Source organism: Salvelinus sp. IW2-2015, linkage group LG26, assembly GCF_002910315.2.
Source record: "Salvelinus sp. IW2-2015 linkage group LG26, ASM291031v2, whole genome shotgun sequence".
Lineage (NCBI taxonomy): Eukaryota > Metazoa > Chordata > Actinopteri > Salmoniformes > Salmonidae > Salvelinus > Salvelinus sp. IW2-2015.
In genome coordinates, this window is record NC_036866.1 from 35,108,184 (window position 1) to 35,130,611 (window position 22,428).

At 41.9% G+C, this 22,428-nt stretch overlaps 1 protein-coding gene across 1 annotated transcript in view; it reads left to right on the plus strand.

Annotated features, from left to right (window-relative positions):
- Positions 1–22,428, plus strand: part of ppfibp1b (PPFIA binding protein 1b) — an 86,392-nt gene that overhangs the window by 1,962 nt on the left and 62,002 nt on the right. The window contains exons 2-3 of the mRNA XM_023971103.2: positions 19,091–19,156; positions 19,602–19,686. Coding sequence (XP_023826871.2) covers positions 19,623–19,686 — 64 coding nt within the window. The 5' untranslated portion in view covers positions 19,091–19,156; positions 19,602–19,622. The remainder of the gene's footprint in view (positions 1–19,090; positions 19,157–19,601; positions 19,687–22,428) is intronic.

A 22,428-nucleotide genomic window follows, 5' to 3' on the forward strand; every position in this document is an offset into this window, starting at 1 on the left:
GATTGATTGGGGAACCAAGTGTACAGTAAAGACACAGCTAGACCACAGCTAATACTGCATACTAAAATAAGATGCTGAATAGCAAGAGCATGGCATGAAGTGAAAAAACAACTTTTCTGGCAGTCAAGATCCAGGTAACCTCTAGTGCGCTGTCACGTAATATCGTGATTACCTTCTCTGTCATTCATCCTCGGTACAGCAGTCTGTCTTTGCTATTTCCTGTGCTGGGGAGTACATTCCTTCTTTGAGCTAAGAGGAGAAGATCATAGGGTAAGAAAGCTAGGCGCAGAGTGGGTCAAGCAGACTCAGTTCTCTGTTGTAAATGGGGCATAACCCATGTGGTTGAAAAGGGGTTTAGTCAAGGCATATGACTCAAGAAATGAAATCCTATGAGGAACGTCTTTGGTGGATCCAGCTCTGACTGAATCAGATGTTTATGATTGAGTATCGTTAGATTTTCTATTATTTTACCATTGAAAGGATAAACACTACTGTCCCTCCCTCCCTGGCTGTCTGGCAGAATACTGTGCTGCACACATGGGGATCGGTGCCAAGATTGTAAATTCCTCTCTCCCATGCGGAGCTCTTTATTGCCAGAGAACCAACACATAGCAATGCATTTCAGCTTAGTCTCTTGGGATTCAGAGCCAGCTCCCAGAGTTGCATGGCTGCCATAAATGCTTATTTTCTTCCCAGACGAGTGGCCCTCAGGCCGGTGTTTTTCTGAAGCATGTGCCAAGAGAGGGTTTTCTCTCTGTTAGTCAGGCAGGCAGAGTTCAGCATAGGACAGGGGTTTGTATGCTGTGCTCATCAGGGCACGCAGGGGAAACGTTTTAAAACGCTAAGCAACTGAAATGAAAATGAGCGTTTCTTGTTGTCCCGTCTTGTTTTAGTCCATTTTCTTCCGTTTGGTGCTGAATGAATATGACCCAGGATGAGCTTGGTGCTCTGTGGTGTGCAGAGGATGGGTTGTGATGCTTTCTCAGCCTGAAGGGCCCAAAGCTGCTGCATCTGAAAAGCCATTAGTGAGAGGATTACATGCCTGAAGTTGCTTCTTGAGGACAATAGTGTTTGTGAGTGACTGTTGAGCAATGTTTTTACTCAGTACAGTAGGTCTGAAAAGCATATTCAATCAGACAACTGCCATTACTGTGCAGTGTTGTGGCTTGGTATTGTCATTGTGATTTCTTTGCAACCGTTCCTACAGTCTTTCTGTGTTTGACAGTTCAAACCCCCTTCAGCATCAACAACAGCTGATCGTGTGTCTTCTTGCACTTAGTAGTTATGGAACACACTAGGTGTTTCTCAATATGCATGCTACCGTGCACCACACTCTCATGCTCCTAGTGCATTCTCCGAGGATGTTCTCTTGAGTACGTTCTTGTGTGGAGAACGCATTAAACATTACATTTGAGAAGCATTCGTATTCCTCCAACTGTATTACCTCACTCTGCACCTCCCCATTCACTGGGTCGCTAGATAGCAATTCTTTGTAGCTAGCCAGCCAGCCAGCCCTATTGACTTGCTATGGACTTACCCATTCACTGAACCTTCTTCCAGCCAGGACAATGGCAACAATAGTCAAAATAAGATATACACAAAGCAAATGTTTTACTTCACAACTATCAGCTAGCTATAAGTGAATCATAATAAAGTACYTAACCAGATAGTTTAACAGGAAAAAATGACCTAAAACGAATGTTATCTAAGGTAGATGTCAATTCTTTGTGGGTAGTTAGCCACAAATAATTGTTAGTTAGCTATCTGGCAAGCTAACAGTAGTAGCTAGCCAGTTAGCCYTATTGACTTACTATGGGCTTGCGATCTACGCACACTACGGTGGGTATTGTAGGCAGGTAAAGATGTCAAAATTTAAATGGCATGTATTTATTAACATATCAAGATCAAATATTGTAGTCGGGCAACATATGAGATGTGAATAGGCAACATTTAATTCCAAAGTTGGAGTGTATACTGTCTCGCTTAAGCTCAAATAATGTCGGCCATTGATTTCAAGAAATGTTGCGTAAATCTTTGTGGTTGGGTCATATTTCTGGGCATACTTTCAGTTGAAGCTTGCATTGATGCATGCTTCAAAATATGTACAAACTGAGTACGCATTCGAGAGGTTTCCGCCGTGTGCCGTTTCGCATACTTTCATTTGGACCCTCCCGTGCTCCAATTTGCGTGTTTGGAGAATGGTAGTATGCATTTTGAGAAACACCCGCTGAGCCTTGATATGGTTTGCTACTGAACTCATCTTTTCAGACATCCTTTTGAACGTTCCGGTTTGATATAAAGATGCGTTACCTCAATACCTTACAGAGGCTTAGACGACTTTAAAATGATTTCAAATAGTATTTGAACCCATGTCTTGTAAAGGCTGGCTGCAGACAGTTGTTAATGAACGATGAGTGGAACAAAGCTGCAGAGTAAGCATTACCGCCATTAAGCATGCTTTCTTAGGAAGTCTTGTCGAATTTGTCGAGCTGTTGCGTACACAGCACTAACACATTGAATGCATAGAGGCCTTGGAGGATGATTTAATGTCAGAACCGCTCAGATGAAAGTGTTCAGACATGATTCCTGAACTTGTGAACTTAAAGTGGATGACAAGTGGGCAGCAGGCTTCAGAGCAGTGAGCACATCTGGTGTGGAGATGCCTGTCTGTTGGAAGTGTGAGGGGCCAAGTGTTTGGCAGGTGTCAGCCAGGCAGGCCACTATTTGTCTTCAGGGATGTGCTGAAATAGTGGTTTTGAGTTGGGCTACATCACAGATTGTGTCTTTGACTTTGATTGAATAGCATCATGAGACATTGTAAACAACTTGCTCCCGCAGAAACGATGCAGGACATGTGCAGTCTCAGCTGTGGATTGTTACGGCTGTTGGTTCTGTGATGTTGTGGCTTATTAGAGTTTAGCCTTACTGTTAATTGTCCTGATTCTAGTTTTTCCATGGTTCCTCCAATGCACAGTGAGAGCACTGCTATCACTAATAGCATATTTGCCTCGACCTTTCATGGTCTTTCTGGATTGGGCTGAGTCAAGTGCAGTCTACCATCTCCTTTTGTTTGTCTGACATGTGAAGAGACAAAATAAAAGCAGACTTGTGGACAAATTCCACCAAGAGACAAGTCAAGTTAATTCTCCACTTGCTCTCTGTGATCTCTGAAGCTTTGAATGTCTGCAGCTTAGGCTACATCAGTGAAGATGCAACTTCTTACAAATAAACAGGACTGACTTTTGTTTTATGCTTTATTGACAGTTTGTGTCACTGATGTTGATTGTCTTTGGCTCTGATATGATTTAGTCCTATTTTTGGCCACCTGAGTTTTGGATTATTGCTTTTGAAATTACTTCAACCATGGGCCTAATACAAATTCAAACTATTTAGAAATGCGTATGCTTCTGAAAGTTAATCATTTTAGAGTTACCAGAAACTCTGGAATTACATTTCAGGGGGAGATTAAAGGGTTTTAGACTCTTGGAAGTATTTAAAGTCATTCAGAGGATTTCTGTCAAACTTGCTGATTAGCCCCAAATTACAGTGCCTTCAGAAGTATTCACACCCCTTGACATTTATCACATTTTGTTGTAAGAGCCTGAATTTAAAATGGATTAAATTGAGATTCTGTCACTGACCTACACACAATACCCCATCCATGTCAAAGTGGAATTGTGTTTAGAATTTTTTATTTTTTTTATTAAAAACTGAAAGGTCTTGCATCAATAAGTATTCAACCACTTTATGGCAAGCCTACAGTGCATTCGGAAAGTATTCACCTTTGGCAGTGATTACAGCCTCAAGTCTTTTGGGGTATGATGCTACAAACTTGGCACACCTTGTCCCAAAGCCACTCGTGCATTGTCTTGGCTGTGTGCTTAGGGTCGTTGTCCTATTGGAAGGTGAGCCTTCGCTCCAGTCTGAGGTCCTGAGTGTTCTGGAGCAGGTTTTCATCAAGAATCTCTCTTTACTTTCCCTCGATCCTGACTAGTCTCCCAGTCCCTGCCGCTGAAACATCCTCACAGCATTATGCTGCCACCACCATGCTGCTCTGTAGGGATGGTGCCAGTTTTCCTCCAGACGTGACGCTTGGCATTCAGGTTAAAGAGTTCAGTCTGGGTTTCATCAGACCAGAGAATCTTGTTTCTCATGGTCTGAGAGTCCTTTAGGTGCCTTGTGGCAAACTCCAAGCGGGCTGTCATGCCTTTTACTGAGGAGTGGCTTCCGTCTGGCCACTCTACCATAAAGGCCTGATTGGTGGAGTGCTGCAGAGATGGTTGTCCATCTGGAAGGTTCTCTCATCTCCACAGAGGAACTCTGGAGATCTGTCAGAGTGAACATCAGGTTTTTGGTCACCTCCCTGATCAAGGCCGTTCCCCGAATGCTCAGTTTGGCCAGGAGGCCAGCTCTAGGAAGAGTCTAGGTGGTTCCAAACTTCTTCCATTTAAGAATGGTGGAGGGCACTGTGTTCTTGGGGACCTTCAATGCTGCAGGCATTTTTTGGTACCCTTCCCCAGATCTGTGCCTTGACACGATCCAGTCTCAGAGGTCTACGGACAATTCTTTCGACTTCATGGCTTGGTTTTTGCTCTGACATGCACGGTCAACTGTGGGACCTTTCCAATCAGGCCTGATCAACGACGAGACAGAGACCTGGCCGTGTGGTACCAGGACAACAACCTCTCCCTCAACGTGATAAAGACAAATGAGATGATTGTGGACTACAGGAAAAGGAAGACCAAGCACGCCCCCATTCTCATCGACAGGGCTGTAGTGGAGCAGGTTGAGAGCTTCAAGTTCCTTGGTGTCCACATCACCAACAAACTAACATGGTCCAAGCACACCAAGACAGTCGTGGAGAGGGCATGACAAAACAGGAGACTAAAACGATTTGGCATGGGTCCTCAGATCCTCAAAAGTTTCTACAGCTGCACTATTAAGAGCATCCTGACTGGTTGCATCACTGCCTGGTATGGCAACTGCTCGGCCTCTGACCGCAAGGCACTACAGAGGGTAGTGCGAATGACCCAGTACATCACTGGGGATCAGCTTCCTGCCATCCAGGATCTCTAATCCCAGGTGGTGTCAGAGGAAGGCCCTAAAAATTGTCAAAGACTCTAACCACCCTAGTCATAGACTGTTCTCTCTGCTACCGCACGGCAAGCGGTACCGAAGCGCCAAGTCTAGGTCCAAGAGGCTTCTAAGCAGCTTCTACCCTCAAGCCATAAGACTCCTGAACATCAAATGGCTCCCCAGACTATTTGCATTGCCCTGCACCCCCTCTTTTACACTGATGCTACTCTGTTATTATCTATGCATAGTCACTTTAATAACTCTACCTACATGTACATATTACCTTGACTAACTGGTGCCCTCGCACATTGACTCTGTACCGGTACCCCCTGTATATAGCCTCGCTATTGTTATTTTACATTTACATTTAAGTCATTTAGCAGACGCTCTTATCCAGAGCGACTTACAAATTGGTGCATTCACCTTATGATATCCAGTGGAACAACCACTTTACAATAGTGCATCTAACTCTTTTAAGGGGGGGGGGGGTTAGAAGGATTACTTTATCCTATCCTAGGTATTCCTTAAAGAGGTGGGGTTTCAGGTGTCTCCGGAAGGTGGTGATTGACTCCGCTGACCTGGCGTCGTGAGGGAGTTTGTTCCACCATTGGGGTGCCAGAGCAGCGAACAGTTTTGACTGGGCTGAGCGGGAACTGTACTTCCTCAGAGGTAGGGAGGCGAGCAGGCCAGAGGTGGATGATTTTATTTTATTTATTTAGATTTTACTGCTGCTCTTTAATTATTTGTAACTTTTATTTCTTATTCTTATTTTTTATTTTAAGTATTATAATTTTTTTATATTGTTAAACTGCATTGTTGGTTAGGGCTTGYAAGTAAGCATTTCACTGTAGGGTCTACACCTGTTGTATTCGGCGTATGTGACAAATTGATTTGAAATATACACTGGAGTTGCTAACCAAGACGACATTGAATGGCCTAGTTACAGTTTTGACTTAAATCTGCATGAAAATCTATGGCAAGATTTGAAAATGGCTGTCTATAACTGATCAACAACCAACTTGACAGAGCTTGAAGAATTTTTTGAAAGAATAATGTGCAAATATTGTACAAAACAGGTGTGCAAAGCTCTTATACCCTGACTACACCGCTCGCGTCGCAAATAAATGTAGGAATCTATGTTATTCAATTATTGCACCCCCACTGCTCGCGCGCGTCAATGTGCGTCTGCGTTGCCAAGGGCTAAAATAGAAGTCATTCCTATTTCTGATGCAGATCGCGCTGCAAGTCCTGCCTCTCCCCATCTCCTCATTAGTTTATAGAAGCAGGTACCCATGTGCCATCTCCTCATTGGTTATACCCACGTGGGTCATTGAAAGACGAATTGTGTTGCCGGTTGTCGTGGTAATACTATGAAAGTTTAGATGCCAATCACCATATAAGTTCAAAGATGAAAAAGCCTGGAAGGAGGAGAGATGACTAGAAACGATTCGGTTGACCGTTTTATGTGTGGATTAATTGTCGGAGTAGAGGACCTTATGCATTTCAGGTAAAATAACAACCTAATGTTTATATCCCAGGACAAATTAGCTAGCAATAGCAAACTAGCTAAATAGGACAAATTAGCTAGAAAGTACAAGCTAACTAGCTAAATTGCCATACATGTTTAATGCTTTTCGACCTGTCCCCAAAATAATGTCATTGGTTCAGAGTTTGTTTTGATATTTTAACCTRCGTATCGTGATCGCGTTTGGTGTAGGGGGACAAAATACATTTATGCACGATGTCGTACGTGCGCAGCCGGTTTGGGTTCCGTGTTAGACTTAGTCATCTTTGGCAGCGATTACAGCTGTAACGTATTGACTCAGGGGTGTGAATACCTATGTTTATGAGATATTTCTGTATTTCATTAATAAATCTGCAAACATTTCTAAAAACATGTTTTCACTTTTTCATTATGGGTTATGGTGTGTAGATGGGTAAGAAATCAATTTAATCAATTTTGAATTCAAGCTGTAACAACAAAAAGTCAAGGGTTATGAATACTTTCTGAAGGCACTGTAACAATTTTTCCGGGCGAACAAATAGTTATTTTGGAGGTGACTGCAACTATTGAATACAGATCCTAAAAATGACTACTTTTCAAAACTATTTGAATACATATCTCCGAAAGTAACTACTTTTGAAAATGAACCAGTCAAAAGTTTGCACATACCTACTCATTCCAGGGTTTTTCTTTATTTTTACTATTTTCTACATTGTAGAATAATAGTGAAGACAGCAAAACTATTAAATAACACATATGGAATCATGTAGTAACCAAAAAAGTGTTAAACAAGTCAAAATATTTAATATTTGAGATTCTTCAAAGTAGCCAACATTTGCCTTGATGACAGCTTTGCACACTCTTGGCATTCGCTCAACCAGATTCATGAGACATTTCAATTGACAAGTGTGCGTTGTTCAAAGTGAATTTGTGGAATTTATTTCCTTAATGCGTTGGAGCCAATCAGTTGTGTTGTGACAAGGCAGGGGTGGTATACAGAACATGGCATATTTGAGCTGTTCTTGCCATAATAAGGCTGAGAGAAACGACAGTCCATAATTTCTTTAAGACATGAAGGTCAGTCAATCTGGAAAAAAACCATCAAGCACTATGATGAAACTGGCTCTCATGAGGACCACCACAGGAAATGAAGACCCAGAGTTACATCTGCTATAGAGGCTAAGTTCATTAGAGTTACCAGCCTAAGAAATTGCAGCCCAAATAAATGCTTCAGAGTTCAAGTAACAGACGCATCTCAACATCAACTGTTCAGAGGAGACTGCATGAATCAGGCTTTCATGGTCGAATTGCTGCAAAGAAACCATTACTAAAGGACACCAATAATAAGAAGACATGCTTGATTCCATGATCAATGAACATTTAGACCAGTGGAAATATGTCCGTTGGTCTGATGAGTCCAAATTTGAGATTCTTTTGTTTCAACTGCCGTGTCTTTGTGAGACGCAGAGTAGGTGAACTCTGCATGTGTGGTTCCCACCGTGACGCGAGGAGGTGGGATGGTGTGGGGGTGCTTTGCTGGTGACACTTGGTGATTTATTTAGAATGTGAGGCACACTTAACCAGCATGGCTACCTCAGCATTCTGCAGAGAGATGCCATCCCATCTGGTTTGGGCTTAGTGGGACTATCATTTGTTTTTCAACAGAACCATGACCCAACACACCTCCCAGGCTGTGTAAGGGCTATGTGACCAAGCAGGAGAGTGATGCAGTGCTGCATCAGATGACTTGGTCTCCACAATCACCCGACCTCAAAACAATTGAGATGGTTTGGGATGAGTTCAACCGCAGAGTGAAGGAAAAGCAGCCAACAAGTGCTCAGCATACATGGGAACTCCTTCAAAACTGTTGGAAAACCATTCCAGGTGAAGCTGGTTGAGAGAATGCCAAGAGTGTGCGAAGGATGGCTACTTTGAAGAATCTCAAATATAAAATGTATATTTTTATTTGTTTAATACTTTTTTTGTTGGTTACTACATGATTCCATATGTGTTATTTCATAGTTTTGATCTTTTCACTATTACTCTACTATGTAGAAAATAGTAAAATAAATAAACCCTGAAATGAATAGGTGTGTCCAAACTTTTGACTGGTACTGTATATATTTGACTACCAACCTGAAACTATTGGATTGGTTGCCTTCAACTAATGGCAGGTTTGTATCTGCAACTGCATGTGTAAGATAGAAATATAATGAATAGATCACCCACAATACCCTATACTATTCCAATCTATCAGTCATATTGGATCTACACAATACATTTCCATTCTCCTGAATGTCCATTGCCCCAGGTGTACATAATCAAGTAAAATCAATTAACACATTTATTTTGTACATACAGTTGAAGTCGGACGTTTACATACACTTAGGTTGGAGTCATTAAAACTTGTTTTTCAACCCCTCCACAAATTTCTTGTTTACAAACTATGGTTTTGGCAAGTCGGTTAGGACATCTACTTTGTGCATGACGCAAGTAATTTTTCCAACAATTGTTTACAGACAGATTATTTCACTTATAATCCACTGTATCACAATTCCAGTGGTTCAGAAGTTTACATGCACTAAGTTGACTGTGTCTTTAAACAGCTTGGAAAATGTCATGGCTTTAGAAACTTCTGATAGGCTAATTGACATCATTTGAGTCAATTGGAGGTGTACCTGTGGATGTATTTCAAGGCCTACCTTCAAATTCAGTGCCTCTTTGCTTGACATCATGGGAAAATCAAAAGAAATCAGCCAAGACCTCAGGGGGGAAAAAAATTGTAGATCTCCACAAGTCTGGTTCATTCTTGGGAGCAATTTCCAAACACCTGAAGGTACCATGTTCATCTGTACAAACAATAGTACGCAAGTATAAACACCATGGGACCACACAGCCGTCAWACTGCTCAGGAAGGAGACGCGTTCTGTGAAGGACCATGTGAAGATGCTGGAGGAAACTGGTACAAAGTATCTATATCCACAGTAAAACGAGTCCTATATCGACATAACCTGAAAGGCCGCTCAGCAAGGAAGAAGCCACTGCTCCAAAACCACCATAAAAAAGCCAGACTACGTTTTGCAACATTTTGCAACATGAGGACAAAGATCGTACTTTTTGGAGAATTGTTCTCTGGTCTGATGAAACAAAAATAGAACTCTTTGGCCATAATGACCATCGTTATGTTTGGAGGAAAAAGGGGGAAGCTTGCAAGCCGAAGAACACCATCCCAACAGTGAAACACGGGGGTGGCAGCATCATGTTGTGGGGGTGCTTTGCTGCAGTAGGGACTGGTGCATTTCACAAAATAGATGGCATCATGAGGATGGAACATTATGTGGGTATATTGAAGCAACATCTCAAGACATCAGTCAGGAAGTTATAGCTTGGTCGCAAATGGGTCTTCTAAATGGACAATGACTCCAAGCATACTTCCAAAGTTGTGGCAAAATGGCCTGACAACAAAGTCAAGGTATTGGAGTGGCCATCACAAAGCCCTTAACTCAATCGCATAGAAGATTTGTGGGCAGAACTGAAAAAGTGTGTGTGAGCAAGGAGGCCTACAAACCGGACTCAGTTACACCAGCTCTGTCAGGAGGAATGKKCCAAAATTCACCTAACTTATTGTGGGAAGCTTGTGGAAGGCTACCTGAAACATTTGACCCAAGTTAAACAATTTAAAGGCAATACTACCAAATACTAAWTGAGTGTATGTAAACTTCTGACCCACTGGGAATGTGATGAAAGAAAGAAAAGTTGAAATCAATAATTCTCTCTACTATTATTCTGACATTTCACATTGTTAAAATGAAGTGGTGATCCTAACTGACCTAAAGCAAGGAATGTTTACTAGGATTAAATGTCAGGAATTGTGAAACTGAGTTTAAATGTATTTGGGTAAGGTGTATGTAAGCTTCCGACTTCAACTGTAATTATATATAAGTTGATGCTCAACTACTGTATGACTCTTTCAACATGCCACTGAAAAGGTTGAAAGCTGCTATTAATTTTATTATACCTGCCAATACTGCAGAGTCATTTAAAGCCATTTGCAAATAACAAGTTGGATGCTTTTGTAATGGATGTGAAATGGCTAGCTAGTTAGCGGTGGTGCGCGCTAATAGCGTTTCAATCGGTTACGTCACTCGCTTTGAGACCTTGAAGTAGTGGTTCCCCTTGCTCTGCAAGGGCCGCGGCTTTTGTGGAGCGATGGGTAACGATGCTTCGTGGGTGACTGTTGTTGATGTGTGCAGAGTGTCCCTGGTTCGCGCCCGGGTCGGGGCGAGGGGACGGACTAAAGTTGAACTGTTACACTTTGCAAAAACATCTTTGAATATCCGTCTAAGGGTAAGTGTTCTTATTTCAAACACATACTGTACCATTTTTGGGATAGTTTATTAATAATACAAACTAACATGATATTCCACCAACCTAGTTGATTCAAGAAGGCAGTTTTGTGATATTTAGTTTCTTTTCGACACTTAATAGACTTTTTTTGTTTGTTACTGTTAGCATTCTCAGTAAAACTTAACATGAATCTGTTCTTGTGCATGTTACAATACTTTGCTAATTGCATTTTAATACCCTAGTAATGAGCTGAGAGTTGTTACTACTGTACATGAGTAATAGTAACTTTCTTATACCACTTATGTAATAACTCCATTATTATGCAATTATAAAGCAATTTCCAAAGTCCTATGTAACAACAATGTTGATATTGTCATAATCCCAAAGTTACAACACGTATCAGAACTAGATGTCAAGTGTTACTGTATTTCCTGATGTCTCACTCATGAAATATATTTGTTAGTAATTTTGAAGCTGCCTAAGTGGTTTACTCAAATGTTGAGGTGATTCCATGTCCCTCATGTATTTAATTGTAGGCTATTGGCTATATTCAGATTTATATCTAAGGGCCCTCCAAACCATGTGCTTATGATCATATATTTAGACTAATTTAATTGACTTGTTTTTGGTTTTCCATCAAATATTTGGCGGCCGTCAAATACATATGTTTGATTTCAAATAACTTGCATATATTCAAATACCTTCAAATATTATTAGTTTTTCTGAGACCTGTGTTTCAATATCAAAGAAAAAAGTTGCCTTTTAGTTGAAACTCTATATGAACTATATTCGACTACCTCAAGATTTTGAAATGTTTGTATTTTCAAATAAACTACAACTTTTTTCTGCCCAGGTCTGGTGCCAAGTAGTCGGACGAGTATCGTAACGGATATGAGCAATTGTCCTGATACAATTATGATCAGTGTTGATCAGGAACGCCTCTGGGTGACGGCAAACTTGTCTGCCCACTGCAAATTGAGGACAGACACACACACCTCTCTGCGCGCTGTTATTAATCTGCATCTTGTTTAAATCTATAAACATGCAGGGAGAATATTTTGCCAACCTCCTAGTTAGGCATATTAAAACACTTCAGTGTTTTACGATCACGAGTATCATCCGATCCGACTATCAACTGCCATTACGGATACAATTACGAATATGAGTACACACCCCTAGTGTGGGGTCGACACACCCCTAGTAAGGCAACAGCCGGTGAAGGAAAGCTCTCAGGAGTCTGTGACTCAGGAGTGGAGTTTCACAGGCTCTGGAGAACACTGCACTGTGTGAGTGGGTCAGTGGGATGATTGAAGTGGGCAGGACCATATCGACTCAAATCGTAAAGCAGTGTCCTAACATGCTGGACAGTTAAACTGATGGACTGATTCATTTTGAATGTAATTTTGACATAGAAAAGGCCTGTATTGTTACTTGCATTGATGATTGTCAGAGCTGATATCGTGTGTGTGTGTGTGTGCGTGCGCAGCCTTTTGATTGGGAAGCTAGACTGAAAGAATGGCCCTGCTGTGCTTTTTTGGCATTTGTCCAATCTACGGCCCAGAAGATGTTTCCTCACTGGTCTCCAAAACAAAGTGTCCAGTGTCCATAGCGGTAGCTCACTCAGTGTCAATAAGTAGGGTAAATGTCTTTAGTTCTTATTCTAAATGTGTCCAATGACCCACACCTGACAGGGTTACCCAGGGAACACAGGAAGGGCTGAACTTTGGCCAACATTTCACTCCACCCCATTTGGATGTGAATATGAACCCCACCTCCTGCCTGTATTAAAACAACTGTATCCGTGTTTGAATAGAAGCAACCACTATATGAGTGGGGAGAAAAGAAAATGGGCTACTTGTGATGCTGCCTCACATTACATTTTTTTGTTAAATCCTCCTTATGTGAGGGTCTTGCTCCAGCCTAAACGGTGTACGTTTTCTTTTTTATTATGAGTCTTAAACATGTGCACCCGTGAAAACCCCCCCAAAAACTCCCTATTACTTATTGTTATGTGCAGTCTAATTCAACCTGGAGTACTTCTCACAACACTACATGTCTTCTCTTCCTGGCCAAACCCTCTAACAGCTAAAATGTGTTATTTGAGAGTATTTTCTCCTTTGTCCACTGAAGAATTTCCATCCCATTGCCTCTGTGCAGGCTGGGTGTAATTCCTGGGTGGATAGCTAATGAAATGACAGGCTTATCAACAGAGCTGCTCATTGAGGTTGTACAGTAGGGAGCTGCTGCTGAGGCTTTGGTTTAAGACTGCTCTGGATTTGCTACATTGCTGCTCAAAAGTTGTTTAAAAGTTTGCCACTGAATCTAAATATTTCAGGCTATTTGTATTAACCAACAGAGGAACATAGCCTATGCACATCTTCAAAACCTCACCATGATTCTGGTCCAGTAAAGCGTACACTTAGTGCCTTCAAAGTAGTCTTGACTTTTTACACATTTTGTTAGGTTACAGACTTATTCTAGAATTGATTAAATTGTTTTTTTTCACCCTCATCAATCTACAGACAATACCCCATAATGACAAAGCAAAAACAGGTTTTTAAATGTTTTTTGCTCATTTATAAAAATAAAAAACTGAAATATGACATTTACATAAGTATTCAGACCCTTTACTCAGTACATTGTTGAAGCACCTTTGGCAGCAATTACAGACTCGAGTCTTCTTTGGTATGACGCTACAAGCTTGGCAGACCTGTATTTGGGGGGTTTGTCCCATTCTGCAGATCCTCTCAAGCTCTGTCAGGTTGGATGGGGAGCGTTGCTGCACAGCTATTTTCAGGTCTCTCCAGAAATGTTCAATCAGGTTCAAGTCCGGGCTCTGGCTGGACCACTCAAGGACATTCCGAGACTTGTCCCAAAGCCACTTCTGCGTTGTCTTGTCTGTCTGCTTAGGGTCGTTGTCCTGTTGGAAGGTGCACCTTTGCCCAAGTCTGAGGACCTGAGCTCTCTGGAGCAGGTTTACATCAAGGATCTCTCTCTACTTTGCACAATTCATCTTTGCCTCAATCCTGACTAGTCTCCCTGCAGCTGAAAAATATCCCCACAGCATGATGATGCTGCCCCCACCATGCTTCACCGTAGGGATGGTGCCAGGTTTCCTCCAGATGTGATGCTTGGCATTCAGGCCAATGAGTTCAATCTTGGTTTCATCAGACCAGAGAATCTTGTTTTTAATGGTAAGAGTCTTTAGGAGCCTTTTGACAAAATCCAAGCGGGCTGTCATGTACCTTTTACTGAGGAGTGGCTTCCTTCTTGGCACTACCATAAAGGCTTAATTGGTGGAGTGCTGCAGAAATGGTTGCCCTTCTGGAAGGTTATTCCATCTCCACAGAGGAACTTTGGAGATCTGTCAGAGTGACCATCGGGTTCTTGGTCACCTCCCTGACCAAGACCCTTCTCCTCCGATTGCTCAGTTTGGCCGGGCGATCAGCTCTAGGAACAGTCTTGGTGGTTACAAACTTCTTCCATTTAAGAATGATGGAGGCCACTGTTCTTGGGGATCTTCAATGCTGCAGAAATGTTTTGATACCCTTCCCCAGATCTGTGCCTTGACACAATCCTGTCTCGGAGCTCTACGAACAATTCCTTCGACCTCATTGCTTGGTTTTTGCTCTGACATGCACTGTCAACTGTGGGACCTTTTTTATATAGACAGGTATGTTCCTTTCCAAATCATGTCCAATCAATTGAATTTACCACAGGTGGACTCCAATCAAGTTGTAGAACATCTCAAGGATGATCAATGGAAACAGGATGCACCTGAGCTCAATTTCGAGTCTCATGGCAAAGGGCCTGAATACTTATGTAAATAAGGTATCTGTTTTTAATTTGGGAACATTTCTAAAAAAACTTTTATCACTTTAATTATGGGGTGTTGTGTGTAGATTGAGGAAATGTTTTAAGTAATCCATTTTAAGATAATGCTTTAACGTAACAAAATGTGGAAAAAGTCAGAATACTTTCTGAAGGCACTGTGTATATAATGTGTATACTTGTAGGCAATAGGCATATCATGAATACACCGCAGTCATGAATGTATCAATTGTAGTGCTGAGCGATTGGTGCTTTTTGAAGTCGTTTCGATTATCAAAATAATGAATTTTTCTGTCCCTGTCAATCGTGCATTCTTCTCTCCCTCTCCGTGTCTGCCCCATACAGACTAGACAAGTAGGCATGCAATGGATTATGGTTATTGTACTTAATTACCATGTTTTCTGCGCTAAACAATGTAGAATATTGGCCTGTTGGAAACTACAACCCCCTTCACATTGCACATTTCGGGCTTGATCTGATTTATCTCTCGAGAAACTGCATATTGAGATCACAGAAAAAAACAGAACAAAATGTAATTCAAATAATTGAACCAACGTTGGTCAGTTGTTAAAAAAATTATCACAATTTTGGTTAATCGCTCAGCACTAATCAATTGTCATTTCCTTCTTTTGTCCATTTTACTTTACATTGTTTTTCTGCCCTTGTATACACTCAGCGCCACTAATACTGTATTGTAGCTTCTTTATGCTGACTGACTGTGTTGCAGGGCTCTACGCTGACCTTTTTTTGCAAGGCGCACGTGTGGGCCTAAAATGTAGGCGCGCACAGATGTAGGCTCTCAATATAAAATTATTTAGGTAATAAAGCTAGAATCCTTCATTTTTCTTGGCACTCTGGTGCTCCCAAATTAAAATTCCAGGTCGCAGAGCAAAATATTTTGGCTCAGATGCGAGTAAAATGGTCGCACTGTAGAGCCCTGTGTTGTGGAGAAAATTCCATGTCAGATGAAGACTAGCTATGGATGACCTTTCTCTAACTTGATGCTCCATTTGTCATGTCTCCACCATGACATTATTAACTGCAAGTCTGCACYTAAATATTCTACCCAACCATCTCATTTCATGACCGGCTATATTGTCAGAAGGCATGTTTGACTAAGAGGAATCCTTTAAGTTCTTATTGTATTCTTCTTGCATAGCTAGATGTCCAGCTAGATTTCTTGGCTGTGTCCTTGCATATTCTGGCTCTTGGCGATCTCATATAATGTCTTTTGTGTCAGCAAGCCAGTAATGAGATTTTCCTGTGAAACACTGAGCCGACTGTTGATAAGAAAGCGTCACATTTTTATGCAGGGGTTTCCTCTACTCACTTCCTACCCTTTTAGACTCTAGCTTAGCCTCCCCAGGGTTTGTTTACATTTCATTATTTTATCTTTTGCTTTAAAATACCTCAATCTCTTTAAATGCTCTAGTGATGTAGTGATTWAATTTTTAAACTAAGTAGGTGTAAGTAGGCCTACGAGCCTATACTTATGACCAGCAGTTTCTTTCTGATCACAGCTCAGTTGATAAGAGCATGACAGAGCAATGCTCCGGTCATGGGTTCCATTCCCACAGGGATCACATGAATACAAAACATTTATGCACTCACTGCAACGTAAGTAAATAGTGGCGTGTATTACATAACCCTAGTGGGAAAACTCCTATCCCTAATTATATGTATCTTAAAGGCATCCGCATGCTTCCCATCCAAGACATTTTGTGACATTTTGATCTTTGGCAAGGTTTTTTCTCGAGGCAAGCCGAAGTTCGGAGCCGACATCTACACCCCTTCGTCGGCCATTGGTCAACGGATTCTTCAATTAAGTGGTTGTCATTCAACAATAGACGATTYGTTTTCGTGCACATCTTTTCTTGAGAAATACTGCACCAAACATACTTTTGGTCATGTAGTGTATGTGGACACCTGCACGTCACACATCTCATTCCAAAGTCACGGGCATTAATATGGAGTTGGTTCCCCCTTTGATGTTATAACAGCCTCCACTCTTTTGGTAAGGCTTTCCACTAGATGTTGAAACATTGCTGTAGGGACTTGCATCCATTCAGCCATGAGCATTATTGAGGTCGGGCATTGATGTTTGGCAATGAGGCCTGGCACGCAGTCGGCGTACCAATTCATCCCAAAGCTATTAGATGGGGTCAAGTTCTTCCATACTGATCTCAACAAACCATTTCTGTATGGACCTCGTTTTGTGCACGGGGGCATTGACATGCTGAAACAGGAAAGGGCCTTCCCAAAACTGTTGCCACTAAGTTGGAAGCACAGAATTGTCTAGAATGTCATTGTATGCTGTAGCTTTAAGAGTTCCCTTCACTGGAACTAAGGGGCCCAAACCATGAAAAACAGCCTCAGACCATTATTCCTCCTCGACCAAACTTAACAATTGGCACTATGCATTGGGGCAGGTAGCGTTTTCCTGGCATCCGCCAAACCCAGATTCATCCGTCGGACTGCCAGATGGTGAAGCGTGATTCATCACTCCAGAGAAGGTGTTTCCACTGCTCCAGAGTCCAATGGCGGCGAGATTTACACCACTCCAGCCAACGCTTGGCATTGCGCATGGTGATCTTGGTGTGYGGCTGCTCGGCCATGGAAACCCATTTCATGAAGCTCCCGACAAACACTTCTTGTGCTGACATTGCTTCTAGAGGCAGTTTGGAACTCGGTAGTGAGTGGTGCAACCGAGGACAGAAGATTTTTACGCGTCATGCGCTTCAGCAATCGGCGGTCCCGTTCTGTGAGCTTGTGTGGCCTACCACTGAGCTGTTGTAGATCCTAGACGTTTCCACTTCACAATAACATCACTTAAAGTTGACCGGGGAAGAAATTTGACGAACTGACTTGTTGGAAAGGTGGCATCCTTTGACGGTGCCAGGTTGAAAGTCACTGAGCCCTTCAGTGAGGCCATTCTACTGCCAATGTTTGTCTATAGAGATTGCATAGCTGTGTGCTTGATTTTATACACCTATCAGCAACAGGTGTTGCTGAAAAAGCCAAGTCCACTCATTTGAAGGGGGGTCCACATACTTTTGTATACAGTACCAGTCAAGTTTGGACACACCTACTCATTCAAGGGTTTTTCTTTATTTTACTATTTTCTACATTGTAGAACTGTACTATAATAGTGAAGACATCCAAACTATGAAATGACACATGGAATCATGTAGTAAGCAAAAAAGTGTTTAAAAAAAAAGTGTTACAAATATATTTTTGATTCTTCAAAGTAGCCAACCAGCTTCACCTGGAATGCTTTTCCAACAGTCTTGAAGGAGTTCCCATGTATGGTGAGCACTTGTTTGCACTTTTCCTTCACTCTGCGGTCCAACTCATCCCAAACCATCTCAATTGGGTTGAGGTCGGGGGATTGTGGAGGCCAGGTCATCTGATGCAGCATTCATCACTCTCCTTCTTGGTCAAATAGCCCTTACACAGCCTGGAGGTGTGTTTAGGGTTATTATCCCACTAAGCGCAAACCAGATGGGATGGCATATYGCTGCAGAATGCTATGGTAGCCATGCTGGTTAAGTGTGCCTTGAATTTAAAAAAAATAATCTGACAGTGTCACCAGCAAAGCACCATCACACCTCCTCCATGCTTCACGGTGGGAACCACACATGCGGAGATCCGTTCACCTACTCTGTGTCTCACAAAGACGCCGGTTGGAATCAAAAATCTCAAATTTGGAGTCATCAGTCTAAAGGACATATTTCACCCGGTCTAATGTCCATTGCTCGTATTTCTTGGCCCAAGCAAGTCTCTTCTTATTGGTGTCCTTTGGTAGTGGTTTCTTTGCAACAAGGCCTGATTTACACAGTCTCCTCTGAACAGTTGACGTTGAGATGTGTCTGTTACTTGAACTCTGAAGCATTTATTTGGGCTGCAATTTCTGAGGCTGGTAACTAATGAACTTATCCTCTGCAGCAGAGGTAACTTTGGGTCTTCCTTTCCTGTGGCTGTCCTAATGAGAGCCAGTTTTATCATAGTGTTTGATGGTTTTTGAGACTGCACATGAAGAAACTTTCAAAGTTCTTGAAATGTTCCTTGATTGACTGACCGTCATGTCTTAATGTAATGATGGACTGTCATTTCTCTTTGCTTATTTGAGCTGTTCTTGTCATTAATATGGATATAATATATTATATATAATACATTAATATAGACTTGGTATTTTACCAAATAGGATTATCTTTTGTATACCACCCCTACCATGTCACAACACAGCTGATTGGCTCAAACGCATTAAGAAAGAATGAAATTCTACAAATTAACTTTTTACATGGCACACCTGTTAATTGAAATGCATTCCAGGTAACTACCTCATGAAGCTGGTTGAGAGAATGCCAACAGTGTGTGAAGCTGTAATCAAGGCAAAGGGTAGGTTATTTCAAATATAAAATATATTTTGATCTGTTTAACAATTTTTTGGTTACTACATGATTCCATATTATTTCATAGTTTGGATGCTTCACTATTATTCTACAATGTAGAAAATAGTAAAAATAAAGAAAAACCCTTGAATGAGTACAGTAGATGTTTCCCAACTTGACTGGTACTGTGTAGTGTAGTCAGATGTAAAATTGTGCGACTAAGATCTCCTTGTCAAAATATACATTTCTTAGACGAATTCTGACTATTTTGAGGAGGTGCACACTGGCTACAGCATCTTAAGATGGACAAACAGTACTATAGTTCCTTTCTCAGAATGTTCAATGAAGGTCTTTTAAGGGAGTATGCGATCACACTCGTTCGTCTAGCCGAACCTAACCCGAAGCATATGGAACACTTAATGGTTCATTGTCCCTTTCTCTTTCTCTCCCAGGGTGCCCACTAAGTGTTGAAGATGATGTCTGATGCCAGTGACATGTTGGCAGCAGCTTTGGAGCAGATGGATGGGATAATAGCAGGTAAGGGTCTCTTTTTTGCATTGACATGAGGGAGAACAAGGAGTGATCTCGCAGCGTCACATTCACTGGCTCCACATTATCAGTCAGTAAGACTTGGGACTGTATTCACAGAGTGAGTCATTTTTTACTTCTAGGTCATAATAAGCTCATATGGGCAGGGGGGTACCTGATCCTCTCTAGATCAGCACTCCTTCGCTGAGACGCTTGATTAATACGGTAATTAATTTACAGTAAAATATGCGTCGTGATGCTCACTGATGGCTTGTTGGTCATATCTGGCCAAACCCGTGTAGCTCTACAACACATATTTCAACATGAGGACGAACATTTTTAGACTGATAAATTAACCTTTTCACGCATGAGTTCCAAGTATTTCTAATGTTTTTTTTTWATGCGTGTGATGTCACAATGCACTCACTGTTCCAAAATGAGACCGTTACGCCACAGGACAGTTAACCCGCACTGCCCTCAAGCCAAGGCACGTTGCCTGCTAATTATCTATAGGCTATGTCTCAACTTCTCAATTTCAACTTATTTTCTAACAATTTAAAGTTTTTAATAACAGTTTCAATTAAGATGTTTTCCACCTCATTCATTTACATAGAAGTGGTCAATTTCTGTTTTAGGCTTTTCTGACCCGTACAAACTTCTCTCTTCAACGAGAGCCCAAGCACTTCCCCAATGTTTTCCCAGATCAAGTATTCAGACACTGTGCAAACTTATTCCCCCTTGCACATTTTCCTACTGGCACCCGCATTGCCTTTGTTGTGTTCCTTACTACTAATAACTTTGGACGTGTGCGTTCCTATCAAAGTAAGTGCCTTATTACATTGTCATTATAGTTTCTGTGTATCGTGTCGTCGTTTCTACTCTAGCACAGTGTATTCGGAAAGTATTCAGACCACTTGACTTTTTCCACATTTTGTTACGTTACAGCCTTATTCTAAAATGAATTAAATCAATACAAAATCCTCAATCTACACACAATACCCCATAATGACAAAGTGAGAACAGGTTTGTAGACATGTATTAAAGATACCTTATTTTCATAAATATTCAGACCCTTTGATATGAGACTTGAAATTGAGCTCAGGTGCATCCTGTTTCCATTGATCATCCTTGAGATGATTCTACAACTTGATTGGAGTCCACCTATGGTAAATTCAATTGATTGGACATGATTTCCAAAGGTACACACCTGTGTGTGTGTATATATATGGTCCCACAGTTGACCGTGCATGGCAGAGCAAAAACCAATCCATGAACTTTGAAGGAATTGTCCTTAGAGCGCCGAGACATGATTTTGTCGAGGCACAGATCTGGGGAAGGGTATCAAAAAATGTCTGCAGCATTGAAGTTCCCCAAGAACACAGTGGCCTCCATTATTCTTAAATGGAAGAAGTTTGGAACCACCAAGACGCTTCCTAGAGCTGGCCGCCCGGCCAAACTGAGCAATTGGGGGAGAAGGGCCTTGATCAGGGAGGTGACCAAGAACCCAATGGTCATTCTAACAGAGCTCCAGAATTCCTCTGTGGAGATGGGAGAASCTTCCAAAACGAAAACCATCTCTGCATCACTCCACCAATCAGGTCTTTATGGTAGTGACCAGACGAAAGTCACTCCTCAGTAAAAGCCACATGACAGGACTCTCAGACCATGAGAAAGATTCTCTGGCCTGATGAAACCAGGATTTAACTGAATGCCAAGCGTCATGTCTGGAGGAAACCTAGCACTGTCCCTACGGTGAAGCATGTTAGTCGCAGCATCATGCTGTGGGCAGGTTTTTCAGTGGCAGGGACTGGGAGACTAGTCACGATTGAGGAAAAGATGAACAGAGATCCAACGCTGTGTACGACTCCTTTCACAGAACAGTACAAACTGGCTCTAGCCAGAATATAAAGAGGAGTGGGAGGCCCGGTGAACAACTGAGCAAGAGGACAAGTACATTAGTGTCTCGTTTGAGAAATAGATGCCTCCCAAGTCCTCAACTGGCAGCTTCATTAAATAGTACCCGCAAAACACCGGTCTCAGCGTCTACAGCGAAGAGGCGACTCCGGGATGCTGGCCTTCTAGGCAGAGTTCCTCTGTCCAGTGTCTGTGTTCTTTTGCCCGTCTTAATCTTTTATTTTTATTGACCAGTCTGAGATATGGCTTTTTCTTTGCAACTCTGCCTAGAAAGCCAGTTAGCCCTGTCACGGCCGAATCGATCACAAAATTGTACTGAACAACACTGCCTCGTGTAGAAAGAGGGCTTATATTGCTAGCTAGACTTTGTTTTTTGTAATTTGCCCTCCTGGTCCAGTTGGTCTTGGAGGTTGTAAACATCTCCAGCACCCCTCTATCTGTTTGTCGAAGCGGATGGTCTGCCACACACATGATCCATGGGGTCTGCATTGACCCTCTCCAGTAAGAACTGTCTGTGATTGAATTTGTTGCATTACAGACATTCCTCGTTGGTCTACATGGCTGGACGGCCCACCAGTCGGTTTCTAACCGTGGCTCCCCCAGGAGCGGTGGCGGCTGCAGCAGCCGCTGCTTGCTGGTCTCACAATAATTGTTCTCGCTGTCTCAACTTCTCAATATATTCCGGATCAATTAAATATGGCTGTGTGTTCCTATGTAAAAGAACATAGAAAGAGGAAGCAGCCATTGTAATTATTTAGCAATCTCGGATAGACAGTGCACAGTAACATAGCTCCCATGAACCTGTATAAACTAGTGTTTCCCCCATTTTGAAAAGCC